Here is a 16,784-nt window from a genome sequence, read left to right as displayed (position 1 = left end):
ATGTGCCTACAGTTTACAGTAATAATTGTAACAGTTTATTAAAAGAAGTATTTGTATCTGAGTAACTAGTTTCAAAGTGTTACCATATCAGCATATTGCAGTCGACAAACTGCAACAAACATTTCATTTTTCGTTGTTTATCCACGGGTGGGATATGCAGTTATCAGAATCAGAAACAGTTATTGGGCTATTTATGTATATATTTTTGCTTACAAATAACACTTTTCTTTCTATTCTATTTTCAATTATCCTCCATGTAATATTTAATTTTGTCTTACAAAAGTTAGGTATACTCGTATGTGTCGACACTTTCATTTTAGCCTTAGTTAGTCAGTTCATCTAAATTTCTACTTCAGTCTGATAAATCTGATGAATCATCTGTAAATTAGTGTCACTTCAAACGCAGAATTCTGTTTATTCACAAAGCCATTGAACACTACAAAGTAGTGGAGCGCTCTGTAACGATTTTTTTCGGCCAGTTTCTCAGTACTCAGTTTTGAAACAGGTGGATTTACTGCAGAGTACCAGTACACATCTTTTCCGAAAGTAAATGTCGCATTACTTCCGCACTATATCTGCAAATATTCCTGATCCGAATATTATGTATTTGTATGTACAATTTACTATATGAGCATATGTATGCATATCTAGACTAGTTTGAATGGGATTGTGTTGTTAGATTTAATATGCAACAACAAAGAAAAACACATGTGGCAAGCAACATATGGAAAATTTACACATCACATAGAGCTAGTCAAGTTGTTGCAAAGCAAATGAAACGAGCGGCGCGTGCTTGCAACCTTTTCATTTTTTATTTGTTTTTTTCTCAATTCTCTACCTACATACATTGTACCCATATATACATACATACATACATGACCACGCACCCACATCCATGGCTCATTAAAAATCTTATTTGTTTTTTTTTTTTGTACTAAAGAAAACTATGAATGCTTCTATTATTTTGGACTACATAAACTTAAAAAATGTCAACAGATCGACAGTTTTGTTTATTTGTTTAGCTAGAGCTTACTTTAAATTTCACACGAGAGCTTTATCGCATGTTAAGAAATTAGGTATGTAAAATAAGTGAGTAAGTGCTAAATTCAGTTCGGACTGAATTTAATATACCCAGTGACATTTTAGTAAAATTTTTTTTGGGCGGCTTTTACTTTTCGGAATCAAATAAACTTATATATAGTGAGAGTTATAGCTTTTAACGTCAGACGAACGGACAGAAATTTGGAGACTTAACATATTAAAAGTGGGCGTAGTTTTTATCCGATCTCAATAAAATTTACGAGTATGTGAAATCTAAATGGGATGGAAAGCATTCGTGCATCAATTTTCCACAAGTTTTATCGGAAAGTTGTTATAGAGATACACACATTTACCCAATAGTTGGCATAGTACCGCCAATTTTTCAAAATTTTACTTACTTTTTGGGCTTCCACAAAAGGCAATATTTGTAGTAGGGATATGTGTTTTTTTTTCTTTTTTTTTTGAAAATTACCGGCTATTGACCGATTATACAAGGTATCATTGAAGAATATTAATTTTTACCCGAGTTGTCGTGCACACAGATCAGATCGCGGATAATTCGGAAATAACGGACCGGAACAAAATAATTTGTGAAGACGGAAAGTGGTGCGCCCAGTTTGCCGGATGGCGGGCACAATTCGTCATAGCGCCCAAGACTAAAAAGCCGATATGCTCCTCATGCAGTCCTACACCGAGCTGCAAGAGAAATGAGACTTTATGCAAACGTATTTTGTATTTTTTTTAACATTGCATTTAAAAATTTAGTCATGATGACTGAAATGACTATCAATGATCTTGTAGAGTACCTCGTAAAAAAGAGTTATCTTTGTAATAGATAATTTAGGTAAAAATTCATATACCATACATAACTCATCCAAACTTATATACATATATAACTTATATTCATATAAGTTTCGAAAAAATAGCTAGTAAAAAATATTTCTAAGTTTCTGATAGTTGTGTAGATTACTTGATTACTTGTCTTGACGAAGATCTTATGCATCTGTCTCAACATGAACTGTCATATTTTAGTTTGATAACTCACAGTGACAACTTGTGCATACAGAGGCTATTTTTCAGTGCAAGTTTAGTTTTACTTTCCAGTTAAACTAAGTTTACGCGTTTGATAACTCACCGTGACAACTTGTGCATACAGAGGCCTATTTTTCAGTGCAAGTTTAGTTTTGCTTTCCAGTTAAACTAAGTTTACGCGCCCAATTTTTCAGGGTTCAACTCAATTTGAAAACTATCGACATATAAACTGAATTTAAATACCCAGTTTTGGAAGGTTAATTTCAGTTTGACAATTCACAAGAGTTAAACTAGAATTGGAAAAAGGAATCTCGACTGTAATGCTGGAATTGATAGAATTGAACATGCTTTTTAAAATTTTCTGATTTGTCCCATCCTATAATCAAGAATCAAGATGTTCGACTATTTGTCTCTCCTTGTTTCGTTGGAAAGTACTAATTTACTTGTTTTTTGTTGATCTTACGCAAGCCCTTTACCTTCCACCTAAGTAAGATTAAAATTAATTACGTTGATCTTCGTGAATTTAGCGAGATCTCGAATTCTGTCTGGTTCACTTTATCTAAGGGTGCCTTTCTCTCTTTGTTATATTATGTTTGTTGATTAATTATTAAAAAATAAAGAATAGCTAACAAAATTATTGCAAAAAAATTAATATAATAACTTTTAACTTCCCTTAAAGTCTATCTTAATTTATAATTAATAGTTTCAAGTAGTCAGTAAACATTTTTATTTTGTTTTCTTCATGAAATAAATACAACAATATGAAAGTCAGTGGTAACTTAACAGAATGATGGATTGAAATGACATTTCCATTTCTACAAAGGTTTGACTAGCTGACGAGTAACAAAGTGAATTTATCGCTTTGCTTTAACGGATTAGTCCCCAGGGCACATTCAACAGGTAGCAGCAACGCGGTGTACGGAATACAGAAGGTAGCGCTTTCCGAAAACCGTTACTCTATTTATCACGATTTTGGCAACCGATGACGTCATCATTTCAATACGCAAACAAAAGGAACAGAAGTAACTTCTTTGTAAATATTCAGTCAATAGCTTGGTAACATTTTTTTTTTTTAGTTTTGTTCAACTAAACAAAGTAATAAAAATTATATATCACTTGTTAAATTGTGAAAGCACGAAGCAATCCCTTCAAATGCACTTTTTTTTTTATTCTGCCGAGGACACCGTAGCAAGAAAGTGTGCGTTTTATAAAAAACATTGGCAAAGCTCTAGCCATTAGCTAATTACCTAAACACTCAATAAAAGTATACATAAAATGTATAATTATGTGTGAAATATGAACTTATAGTTTTTTTTGCGCAATAATGTCGGACTTCATCCAGCCTTCGGCAGAGTTGTCACATTCTCGAGTTTTTTTCTTAATATATTTATAGGGTTCTTCTCTATCATCTAGTTATAAGAAGTAATACCACAACACTGATTTTGGTTTTATACACAGAAATACTTCTGTGAATAGCGTGTTGAAAAGAAGAAGAGAACTTATAAATCGAGCAACTTTATGTTTTTGTAACAAAATAGTTTCATATTCATTCGTTAATATATAAAGGCCTAATAATGGCGTCCACAGTGCAAGAGCGCCAGCCGCTGAATCGTATGCCTCTTGATAAATGGACTACGAAAGAACAGCTTTGTCTGGCCTCGGCTGTGTCTCGCAGCGGCGATCAAAATTGGATGTCTGTGAGTCGTTCTCTAAAACTTATATGTGGAAATGGAAACACTGCTCGCCCGGTCGATTGGTTTTCCCAAAAAAACTGTGCCGTACAATATGGTCATTTGTTGGAAAATGTTGAAACACCAAAACGCAAAAAGCGTACGAGCGAAAGTGCTAGTGATTCTTCTTCGCCAGGGACTGTGGAGACAACCCCTGATTTAATTTTGAGACGTCTAAATGACGAACGAATTCAAGAGTTAAAGGCGGAAATACGTAAAGAGCAAGAGGAATTTGCCCAAATCTGTAGGGAGCTTAAGGCATTGCAATCGGAAACTCTTTACGAAGAGCAGTTGCATGAATTGTGGAGTAGCATTGAAAAGCAGCAAGAACAAAAACGCGTTGAAGAAATGAAATTAGAAAATCAAATGCGTGAAAGAGAACAAGAAAGGTTGGAGATGCAACGTAATTGGCGCACTTTGACACAGATCACAACGCCTGTTGTTTCGCCAACACAAGCAATCACCACTGATACAACATCAGTGGATATGGATGTGGAAGACATAATAAGAGAAACAAGTCCGCAGCAAGAAGGGCTTACTGCTTCAAATTCAATGCAGCAGAAACAGTCAACCCAGCCGGGAACATCACCATTATTATCTTCTCTGCTCAAGTGTCATTCCCCTGTAAACACTGCACCGCCAACATCTATAAATACATCTGCTGGTTCGTCGAATAACTCTGCGCGGTCATCTGCACCAACTATAACAACTCTTCTAACTTGTGGATCTATACCTAATAAAAACCAGCCAGCCATTACATTAAAAGCTAGTATACCACCACAAAAAGCCGCCCAGTTACTTTCAAGTCCGATTAGTGGCCCGCCGACAATAACATCTGTTCCCGTAACAACTATAACAGCGCAAAATTCATTAAGCCCGTCACAGGCCGCCCCAACTTTATCTATGTTATTGGAAAGGAATAAAATATCGGCAACTGCAAATGGAAGTAACGAAAACCACAAGGATGCCTCGAAGCAGGCGCTGTTAGAGGGAACACCAAATGTATCTGATTCTAACAAAGACGAAATTCCAATGGAACTTGACGAGGATATTGTCTCACATGTTGATGACAATAATGGGAATATAATTAGCGCAAATGAATCTGAAGAACCCGATCCTAACGAAGAACAACAATTACTGGAGGTTTTCAAAAATATTGGCAACATCGATGAATTAGATATAGACGTAGCTGCAGTTATAGATGATGAAGAGGTGGATTTTCTAAAGGACATGGGTGCTGATTCACTTGGTGAGACTACGAACGTTGCGGATTTTGAGCATAAAGAGGACACGAATATTATCTCTACGACATCAAACTTAGTAGCCGAAAAGAGTAAAGATAATGATAGGCAAGATATTGCTATAAACTCCGAAGGTAATGGTACATCCTCTGTTGGATTGGTGATACTAAATCAAGTGGAAGAAACAAGTAAAACAGTAACCGGGGCAGAAGGTAAACCCAAAAAAATAGAAACAATTTCCAGTGATGATTCAAATGACAACATACCATTAGCTGCTGTTGCTTCGTTGGAGCAAAGAGCGGCCCATGAGAAAGAGATTTTTAAAGAAAAAAATGATTCAAGTCTAAAAAACGATGACATAGAAGATAGCAATGAGTTCAGCAAAAACAAAAGTGACCAAACAACCAAAATACTATTATCTTCATTTGAGGAAGATAATCAGGCACATGATAAATTAGAGAAACAATTAGCAGATTTGGTGGGAGCAAATGATTTAGATGAAACAAAAAACTTAGACGAAGATGGAAAGTCACTAGCATTAAGTGAAAGTTCGGATGTAATAGTAATTCCAACCGATGATGATGACTCTTGCGGAGATAAAGCGGGTCGGAGAAATGAGAAATCAAGCGTAGACGTAGAAGCAGCAAAAATTAAAAAAGACTTGGAGTCCGATGTAGGCGCTACAGGTAGTCTAATATAAATATCAATATGCATAGATATAGTTTTTTATTATCGCAAAACTTACTAATCATTATTTTTTTTTAGAATTGACAAAGAACGCAACTGGACAAAACGAGTACCCGACAGAAATGGTCAATACCTTAGCCGGCACCAACCAAGAAGCTCTTGTGCCACTACCACCAACAATTTCAATTGCTGACACTGATGAAGACTCGTCGACCACAGACATTAGTATAGTCACACGAAAAGACGATAAATCGGGAAATACTTCATTAAAACATAATACACCCCTAGCGCGCAAGGGGTTACATGATACAATACGACAAGACCAACAAAATAAAACAGATGATGAATCTACCACACAATTTTCTTCATCTTCGTCATCATCTGTTACTCCAGCCCGACCGCCAATGCTGCGAAAATTACGTGACCGAGACCGTTCCGAAAGCCCTATGATCGAAGGCGAATCACACATGGCAACCAATAATATTAATACAACTCCTCTTGAAAATTTAAACAGTCAACGTCTGCGGCGACGCTACTCCTCAACACCTATTAACGATAGCATACCAAACTCTCCCGCCTCAAGTGATCGTGATCGGGACGAGTTAGAAACACGCGTTCCTAAAAAGTCACTGTTGAGTATTTTTCATGTCCTTCAGTATAGCAAAAATGCCAGTGCACTACAACGAGCATTCCACGAAGATGTTAAATTTGATGAAGTTTGCTTGCGCCCAATGGACATGCTTTCGATTAGAAAATATATTGAAACGGGTACTATACGCAATGTGAGTGAGTTACAACGGGACATTATGTTAATGTGCCAGAATGGGTTAATGTTGTTTAGGCACAATACCGCGGGATTCAATGCTGCTAATGCGTTCATGCAAGAATGCCAAGCTTTACCCGAATTTGTGGCAAATACATATAGCTCTGATAGTAACATACAAATTAAAGATAATAAAGATGTCAGTAAGTCACAAAACGTAAGCGGTACAAGCTCAAAATCTCGAAGTGGTTCGAGAAAGAGCCAACGTATCTCCTAAGATTAGTTTGAGGAAAATATTAAAAATCCACATAAAAAAATGAAAGTATGTATTTACTATATTATATTGTTTCATTAAAATTTATATTAGGTTTAGTGGTAATGCAATAGAAATAAAATTTATGTGCAAATACATAATTCTAAAAAGTAGTTTGGTATATTTTCTAAAAACCTATTAAAATGTAAGCAAAAAATTTTGCAAACGTCGCGCTCTTGAACTAAAGCAAACAGCTCTACGCTTGGGACAGCTAAATCGCCGTAAGCAGCGAGACAACTGAATATCACATTGACACAATCGCGCAGCACATGAGCCCGGCCCACCAAATTCTCCATGATCGATGGCACATAGTGGCTTCCGGCGATAGCACTTCCAAACATATGGAACAAAATATTCCAAATAAGATATGCAATTGGTGTATTCGTAGCACTTGTCGTGTACCTTGCAGCAGCGATCGATGCCATCAGCCGGTATGCCAGCACCCGAGAAGCCGCAATAACAGCCATAGCCCTTATAAATTAAAGGCTGACAACCGGTGGAGCACTGGATCATAGAGTACAATGTAAATACATCACGTTTTGACCGATCGGTGGAATTTCTGCGAAAAGAGGAAATTAAATTTTTATTCATCACATTTACATATAGCAGTTATACCCTCCGCCCCACCCCACAACTTTGTTATTTTATGTTAAAGAATGGATTTTTCTAGTTTATTGTGATTAGAAAGAGGTTACGAATAAAACTGTATCAATACAATTTTCAGTAAACTTTATTGGCTTCTAAACCAACGAAAATAGGGAATGTATGTAGACTTCTGTCCACCACTGCATGTATGTATCTATATTGAGGATTAGCAGATATTGGGGTAGAATGTATTGACACAATGGAGTCGTTTCTTCAATATTAATAGGGCTTCAGGGGTATCGAGAAGAAACCTATTGGCAGACGGTAAGTACAGTAGGTTCTGTTTTTATGCGGTAGATACGTTCCGCAAGAAACAGCATAAAAAAAGCTACTAGTTCTATAGTAAAACTATGGATACGTTCCAAAGTGCTAAAACCGCATAAATCTGAAATAATGTAATAAAGTCGCATAAAAAAGGGCAATAGTCCCATATTATAACTATAGATACGTTCCATAGACCGCATGAATCTGAAATAATTAATAATATAAAATCGCATAAACAAAATATTGTATTTTTGAAAATTATATCTTTATTTAAGAAACGTCAGAATCGAAAAATAAATTGAAGTCAGAAATAGAATCAGACAATACCCACATGTTGCGCGTTCGTTCAGGATTTGGCGTAAAATCACTTTCGTCACTTGAGGAAATGTACACGTCTGATTTAGATAGTTATGCAGGCGGTTCCATACTTGTAGGGTTAGCATTTCTGATGTAATCTGTGATGAGTTTTTGCTTAGCTGGTTTAGAAACTTCTTTATATGTACAATTCCCGATAGGTCGACATGCATTTTGTAATTTAAAAAAAAAACCGCACTATTTCAAAACCGCATAAAAAAAAGCCGCATAAAAACAGAACCTACTGTATTTAGATTATTTTTAATTAGCCACACATAAGGTAAGAAAGAGTTATCAAGACTGATTATTCATATACCCAAAAAAGGGGATAAAGCACACTGCTGTAATTATCGGGGTATCCCGATATTAAACGCTGCATATAAAATATTTACAAACATACTATATGAAAAAGTACGCGAATATTCCGAAAATTCAGGATGATTAAGGCTAAGAATTAATACAGAAAAAACGAAGTTTATGGTCCGGTCTAGCCCCGGTTTATGGCATGCTGACCTGCTGATCGGAGACTATGCATTCGAGAGTGTGCAAGAAAATACCTATTTGGATATCAAAATATCAGTCAATAAGGATATGTCATTGACAATTAGTGACCGAGTTTTAGCAGCAAATAAGTCTTATTATTCTAATTAGCTTAATCTGCTTAAGTCAAAATTATTATTTCGCGACCAAAAGTTAGGGATATACAAGACATTGATCCGCCCTGTGTCTACCTATATATACAGTAGGTTCTGTTTTTATGCGGTAGATACGTTCCGCAAGAAACAGCATAAAAAAAACAGCATAAAAAAAGCTACTAGTTCTATAGTAAAACTATAGATACGTTTCAAATGCTAAAACCGCATAAATCTGAAATAATGTAATAAAATCGCATAAAAAAGGGCACTAGTCCCATATTATTACTATAGATACGTTCCATAGACCGTATGAATCTGAAATAATTAAATAAAATCGCGTAAACAAAATATTGTATCTTTGAAAATTATATCTTTATATATCTTCCATACTTGTAGGGTTAGCATTTCTGATGTAATCTGTGATGAGTTTTTGCTTAGCTGGTTTAGAATCTTGTTTATATGTACAATTCCCGATAGGTCGACATGCATTTTGTAATTTAAAAAAAAACCGCACTATTTCAAAACCGCATAAAAAAAAGCCGCATAAAAACAGAACCTACTGTATATATATAATTGGCGCGTACACCCTTTTTGGGTGTTTGGCCGAGCTCCTCCTCCTATTTGTGGTGTGCGTCTTGATGTTGTTCCATACATGGAGGGACATACAGTTTCAAACCGACTCCGAACGGCAGATATTTTTATGAGGAGCTTTTTCATGGCAGAAATACACTCGGAGGTTTGCCATTGCCTGCCGAGGGGCGACCGCTATGAGAAAAATGTTTTTCTTAATTTTGGTGTTTCACCGAGATTCGAACTGACGTTCTCTCTGTGAATTCCGAATGGTAGCTACGCACCAACCCATTCGGCTACAGCGGCCGCCCAGTGCTTACCTATGGACGCTAAAAACTACCGACATTAATCAGCTAATGGTTTTCGAATACGATAAATTTATGGACCAATAAGACTGCAGGACGGTACTTCTCGAATAAGATGCAATCATGGGCTGGAACTTGTAGCAAAAAACGAAACTGTGATAAGATTTATAAAATCTCAGAGGATAAGATGGCTTGGGTACGTGTTTAGAATGTCCAAGGAGCGAACAACTCGAAAGACAGGTGAATTGCGACCAGTTGGAGACCGAAGAAGGGGACGCCCTGGAAAGAGAAGGCTCGAAGACGTTGAAGACGTCCTTGCAAAGCTAAACGTGCGGCGAGGGAGCGAAGTAGCCTTAGATAGAGACGAGTGGCGAAAGGTTGTGAATGAAGCAATGGTTCACCAAGGACCATAGATAACTAGATGTGAAACTTATTCATTTTTAGGGAGAGCGCGCCCATGAGGACGTTTCAAAACTTGGCAGCATTCACACATTATGGGATTTTGAACAGCTGATAGGCGAAATGGCGGACTGCCAGAAGAAACGCGCCAAAAATAACAGACGAAAACAGTTCGTTTTTGCTTAATGGAGAAATGACGTGTTGAAATGTTTATAATTATTTGTCTTAAAATTAATTCAATTGAAATGTAATAATTTGAATTTAAGTGAGTTTCTAGAATCCAAAGCTCGTTATATCCTTTTCGACTTCTACTTTTAATTAGTCTTATGTACATGATGTAATTTTATTGAAAACTGTGTGTTGGTTTATGTAAATTTATATATACGTAAATATTCTATGGTTGAAAAGCGTAGGTAAGGGAACTGAATTTGTGTTTGAGATATTTTACAAAAATTAAAGGTAATCTGCTTTAACTTATTCTGTTCGTTGTTTGAGAATTTTTTTTTGTTACCCAATTTCTGTGTTATATTAAAAAATCGCAATAAGTCATGTTTTTAATTATAACTTATGTTTTTCGCGATCATTACTTTATTATTATTAAATTACTTTTGTATTTCAGTTTTAAATAATTTCATTTACTTATAAATTTTTAAATTTTTTGCTTATTTATGTACATATTTCATACGGAGTGTGCTTATTTTTAGTATATGTAGGTGTTTACGAGTGATATAAGGCTATTGGGCAACCGCACACTAAATACTAACCTCAATGGTGGTGTGGAAACTAAAAATTCCAGACCTTTGGTTCAAAAATACCCAATTCATGTTTCTACCGGTGTGGCAATATTGGAAAATGTTATAAAAAATGCACATTTTTCAGCGCTCTCACGAGAAAAAGAGTTTCACATCTAGTCATCTATGCCAAGGACTGTGATGCTAAGAAGAAGAAGAAGGTGAGAGTGATGTCGTCTTCTAACGAGAGAGGCCATGCCTCCCTATTTTCAGTACGATGAACTATCAAAACAAGACTTATCCGATCTGCACCGACAACCGCGGGGTTGCACGATTTTTCAAAGTGTCACGTCCAGTGTAAAATTTTAGCAACTTTAGCAAAAGTATAGCGTTACAACTATCAAACAAATTTTGAATCGGCATCATAAAATTCTTGCACAAATACATCATTATTTTTTCTTGTCATTTTCAATAGTAAATTACCGTAAGTATCGAAATTATGAAGGAAAATATTTATATTCTTGATCGGCGTATCCATGCTGGATGCTTGCGATTACATACAAACGTCATTATGATCTTAGTCGGGTCATATTATTAATTATGTCATTATATATTTTTTTTTTTTTTCTACCAATTCCTCTTCGTCCTTCAATTTTTCCTCGTATTCGCAGTTGTAAAATATAGCAGTTTACTATCGTATTTATTGCCTCTTGCTATATGGCCGAAATAAGTGACTTTTTTCTTGTTATATCCGTAAGCACTATGTCATTTGATATTTTGTCAGTCCAGCCTCATCATCTATAGCACCACACTTCAAAGATATCTAGTTGGTGTATGCTTGTAGTTTTCAATGTTCAGGCTTCGCATATCGTGTCCCGGTGTGTCAGTAGTTTACCTTTATGAAGGCCGGTCTAGCAGTTTCTATTCGACCTCTTATTTCATGATTATTGTCGCAATGGTCGTTCTATTAATTTGTTTCCTATGGTTAGCCTCGTATTTGAATACTCTATGCCGCTTTTTTTACAATAAAAAATTTGGTTTTATCAATGTTTATATTTAGCCCCAAGTCTTTGCTGCGTTTTTATACTCTGTTTATAATTTTTGTTCACTTTCCCCTGTCTCTGTAAAATAAGTGACGAATATCAAAAAACTATCAGGTTATCTTTTGTAACAGAGTTGCAAATATTTATAAATGCTGCAATACTGTCCCACGCAAGAATAAGAAATATTGTTGACAGTATCCTTTTCATGAATCTTTCCATAACCGAATTGCAAAATGGTTGCCCTATGTCCTCGATAGCCTCACGAATTCTATCTTTGAGGTTTTGAATCGACCCTGGGCTGTTGGCGTAGACCTTCTCTTTCATGTGGCCCCAAAGAAAATAGACACAAGGTGTTAAATCACAAGATCTCGGTGGCCAATTGTGATCACCTCTTCGAGATATATCATGGTCCGGAAACTTTTCCCGTAAAAGATCAATGGTTTCGTTGCTTGTGTGCCACGAAGCGCCGTTTTTTGAAAATAAACGTTGTCCAGATCAATACCATCCAATTCCGGTTACAAAAAATCGTTAATCATCTCTCTATAGAGCAATCCGTTCACCAATAACACCTGTTGTTGGAAAACCCTTTATATGTAAAGTAACCACACTCGATTACCAAACATAGAGTTTTCTCTTAGACCTGACACCGTTTAGCAGACCAGCTTCGATAACAATGCTCGATGAACTCAACGATTTTCGTAGGGTTTGGTATTGCAGCAGCAACGCCACCAACAACAACTTCTTCTTCTTAATCGGCGTATCCATGCTGGATGTTCGCGATTATAAACAAACGTCATTATGATCTTAGTCGCACGGTTGCCTGGTCATATTATTAACGATGTCATTATATTTTTGTCTGTTTCTCGTTGCCGCTGTTAGTTCGCCGATTGTTTTGAGACCTGTCCACTCTTTGATGTTGTCTAGCCATGTCATTTTCTTCCTACCAATACCTCTTTGTCCTTCAAATTTTCCTTGCATCAGCAGTTTTAAAATATCATACTTCTCACCTCTTGTTATGTGTCCGAAATAAGCGAATTTTCTCCTTTTTATGTCCGTAAGCATGTTCCTAGAGGTTTGAATTGTATTTAGCACTACGTCATTTGATATTTTACAACAACAATAGCATGTATAAATCTAGCAAGCCAATTTATTTCTTAAACCAAAACCTTCAACTCTAAAACCCCCTCTTAGAACGAAACTCACCTTAATTCCCATTTTACTGAGGTACCGAAAGGATCATTAACTCGGGCAATATAAACACTTTCACCATCTTCATCCTTTTCCGTATTTCCTTCTTCATTCTCCATATCCAAAAGAATATCACTAGACGGATATTCATTATTTGTATCGGGATTAGCATTCACCGGAGCCACAGCGCCAGTCCAACCGTCCAAACCTAGTGAACTCCAAGTGTTTGCATGCGTTTGCGCACTGCTCTTCGATGTATCCTCGTCCAAATTATCGCTGTTTACCAATGTTAGACGGTTTTTATTTAATTGCGCACGCATATACTCAAAAGTAAGATTAGGAAAAACTGGATCAACAAGATCACTGCGTTGCATCATCCATATTGAATGCCCGCTTTTAACAGCGTCGTCAGGCATTTCGAAAAGAAAAACAAATTTCGATTGTTGCATAACCGGTACGTACATTTGAGGTATAATGCGGTTTATAAGATTTGTGTTATTTGTAACGGTTTTAAAAGCATTACGAATATCATTCAGAATTATATCTGTTGTCGTGCGGAGATTCGGCGTAAATTCGTTACTATGAGATGTATGGCTTTGTATGAGCATCACTAAAAACCACCGGACGAAATGGTGTGCCTTCATCATTTTATATTACTTATTCCAATCGATTTCTGTTACTTTTTAAGTTGGTTTTATATGAAAGTTTTCTGCGTTCACTAGTTGAAAGCGTCTAACTGCTGACAAGTTCGCCATTAAAATGAAGCATACAATAGTAGTCTAAGGCGCGAAATGGTTTGAAATGTTTGGAAAAAACTAGGTATACACTATAATAAGAGCGTTGAAGGATTGTAAAACTAAACCGAAGAGCTTTAATAAAAGAGTAAAAAGAAAAGCTCAAACAAATGTTTATGTGTATGTATGTATAAATGGATGGATGTAAACAACTTTATTAAGGTTATGTAAACTTATTACAGGTAAGTAAGGCAATAGCACAAGTAACAGATGTTGGTGTACATAGCGCTCCCACAAACCTGCATACTCACGTACATATGTGAGTACTTCACTTTAACCAGTTTAGCTCCATAGTCACGTGAATTGGCAAAAAACGCTTTATAAAAATACGCGCGTATTCAATCAAAACCCAATTATTTTAAATCTCTTCCATGCAGACATTGAACATGAATCATATTTATTTATGTAAGTTTCAAACTGTGCACATTAGGGCCGTTCTTAAACTTTTCACTTGTTTTATTGTGTACTCAAGGCCATGGATTGAAAATTTGCAAAAATAGAAATATTTTAAAACTAGCATTTTCATACGATTCAACTAAATTCACAATTGTATATGTTATTTATATCGCCGTAGCCGAATGGGTTGGTGCGTGAGTACCATTCGGAATTCACAGAGAGATCGTTAGTTCGAATCTCGGTGAAAGCAAAATTAATAAAAACATTTTTCTAATAGCGGTCGCCCCTCGGGAGGCAATGGCACACCTCCGAGTGTATTTCTGCCATGAAAAAGCTCCTCATAAAAATATCTGCCGTTCGGAGTCGGCTTGAAATTGTAGGTACCTTCATTTGTGGAACAACATCAAGACGCACACCATAAATAGGAGGAGAAGCTCGGCCAAACACCTAACAGAAGTGTACGCGTCAATTATTTATTTATTTTTTTATATGTTATTTATAATAACTACAATGGCAATTTGTATAATTTATATAATGACAATTTATTACATTTTAAAGCATGTTTGCAACTTGAAGCTTACAATAGTTCAAAATAAGTGAAAAGTGTCATCATCAAGGTATTATTTTCAGCACATTTTCAGTATAACTAAATTGAAAGGTAAAAAATTATTTTGTGGTACTTATGTCATCTTTTCAGGCTTGCAAGTCCAGTACGACCAGAAAGCTTTAGCGTTTTTTTAGTTTGCAGAAGTCTAGTTAAAGAATGATATGCGATGATGTTTGGAAATATGAACCTTAATTTCAGTTGGATATCATTTCCATCGAATAATTTTCGATCAGCAAAAATTTATTTATTCTGATAGTTCTGATAGTGATATGCTAAGTTTAGCCAAATAACAAACCCTCTTACAAAGGCCAGGAGCTGTTCCAATTATCACTGAAAAACAAAAAATTATGTTTTTAAACTAGAGCTCTAGACACCCGGATATCGAGCAGAGCGAGTAGTTTTATACTCACTCGAATATATTTCTTTACTCAACTGCTCAATTGTTTGTTAGAAATTTTCGAGATTTTGAACAATTTGAGCAACTCAATATAAAAATAATCCGATCAATTCCCATAGGAACGATCCGGATCATTTTTATGGGTATTGGCAGCACTGATATGAAACTTCTGTTCTGGTAATATGAAGAAGAATAAATATAATTTGTTCCATTCTTCCACAAGAATTGTTGTCGAAAATGCATTCGGAATACAAAAAAACAATATTCAGACGATTTCTTAATTTCTATACAAATACAGGCTTGGACTATAAGCATGTATTCCAAGAATGCTAGAGAACTCAATTCGTCTTGCATGTATTCTACACAACGTTTTCTGCTTGGAACATGACAACATTGAAGATGAAGGACGCTAATTAATACTCATTTTCAAGAAAACGATATTTCAACTAAAAATCGGTGTGTTTCAAGAGTTAATCAATTCAAATGTTACAAATTTAAAATAAAAAAAAGGCGTTGCAAAAATCTCATTGAACGTGTAATTTATATCTGAAATAAAAGCTTTTCTAATATAATTTAATTCATATTATTTCTTGTTTATGTACACATTCACTTGCAAGTGCTACCAATTACAAAGGCTGTGCTGTCAAACTAATGACGAAAAGCAAAATGAAAAGAACGGATCATAAATTGAACCAGATCTCCATTAGCATCTTGGTGCATTTGCGTCCGAAAGTTTTATGCGGATCTCGGTCATTGAGAAGTGGAACACAGCTATTGGGTATGAATAATTGTAAAACTTGAAACAAAATAATCAAAACAATCATCGCTCAAATTACTCCTATGAACTCGAAATACTTCAGCCCAAGCTCGAACATTTTCGAGTAATGAGCAATGAATAGTAGAATAATAGAATTTGTAATACCAAAAATTTGAGAAAACTTAAATACTCAAATGAATAACACAGTAAGGTTTGAGAAGTTCACTTAAAAATAAACAAGGCGAATCTATTAAAGATGGTGTTAGTAAATCAGCTGATTTGTTTTTTTTTCACTGTCTAAATGTAGCTGTCAGCACAAAATAAAACAAGGCGAATTATTTTTTTGTTTTCTACTTCGCGAATTCCTTGCCGTGACAATCAAACGTACAAAACATTGTTGTTGGTCTAGTGTCACCAGCTCTAATAAATGCGCCTTGAAAATAAATGTGTATTGTAAAATAGGAGAACATAGTCGATTCATTTATTTTCCAACATGATACTATGCATATCCACTCATATGTATGACCAGCAATAAACTGTTTGTGTAAAGTTCATATACTTCTCTTCTTCTTAATTGGCGCTATAACCGCTTACGCGATTTTGGCCGAGTTTAGCAAAGCGCGCCAGTCGTTTCTTTCTCGTGCTAACCGGCGCCAGTTGGACACACCAAGTGAAGCCAAGTCCTTCTCCACCTGATCTTTCCAACGCAGAGGAGGCCGCCCCCTTCCTCTGCTACCACCAGCTGGTACCGCATCGAATACTTTCAAAGCCGGAGCGTTTGTATCCATTCGGACGACATGACCCAGCCAACGTAGCCGCTGGATCTTTATTCGCTGCGCTATGTCTATGTCGTCGTAAAGCTCATACAGCTCATCGTTCCATCGTCTACGAT

At 35.9% G+C, this 16,784-nt stretch overlaps 2 protein-coding genes across 3 annotated transcripts; one reads left to right on the top strand and one right to left on the bottom strand.

Annotated features, from left to right (window-relative positions):
- The first annotated feature begins 3,534 nt into the window (after positions 1-3,534).
- Positions 3,535-6,870, top strand: LOC128854822 (bromodomain-containing protein 8). Its single transcript, XM_054089233.1, has 2 exons — positions 3,535-5,730; positions 5,810-6,870. Exons 1-2 carry the CDS (start codon positions 3,648-3,650, stop codon positions 6,769-6,771), a joined length of 3,045 nt encoding a protein of 1,014 aa, XP_053945208.1. The 5' UTR covers positions 3,535-3,647; the 3' UTR covers positions 6,772-6,870.
- On the bottom strand, positions 6,837-14,139 carry LOC128854825 (uncharacterized). Of its 2 annotated transcripts, none has more exons than XM_054089236.1 (3): positions 13,975-14,139; positions 12,957-13,810; positions 6,837-7,366 (listed from the first exon to the last, which is right to left on the bottom strand). In XM_054089236.1, exons 2-3 carry the CDS (start codon positions 13,586-13,588, stop codon positions 6,946-6,948), a joined length of 1,053 nt encoding a protein of 350 aa, XP_053945211.1. In that variant the 5' UTR covers positions 13,589-13,810; positions 13,975-14,139; the 3' UTR covers positions 6,837-6,945. The 2 variants fall into 2 exon arrangements, with proteins under 2 accessions (XP_053945211.1, XP_053945210.1); XM_054089235.1 differs by having other exon boundaries at positions 13,991-14,139.
- Between the last annotated feature and the right edge of the window lie 2,645 nt (positions 14,140-16,784).

This window comes from Anastrepha ludens, chromosome 2, assembly GCF_028408465.1.
Source record: "Anastrepha ludens isolate Willacy chromosome 2, idAnaLude1.1, whole genome shotgun sequence".
In the NCBI taxonomy this organism is placed as follows: domain Eukaryota; kingdom Metazoa; phylum Arthropoda; class Insecta; order Diptera; family Tephritidae; genus Anastrepha; species Anastrepha ludens.
The sequence above is the reverse complement of the archived record's forward strand: the minus strand, read 5'-3'. Positions and strand labels throughout refer to the sequence as shown.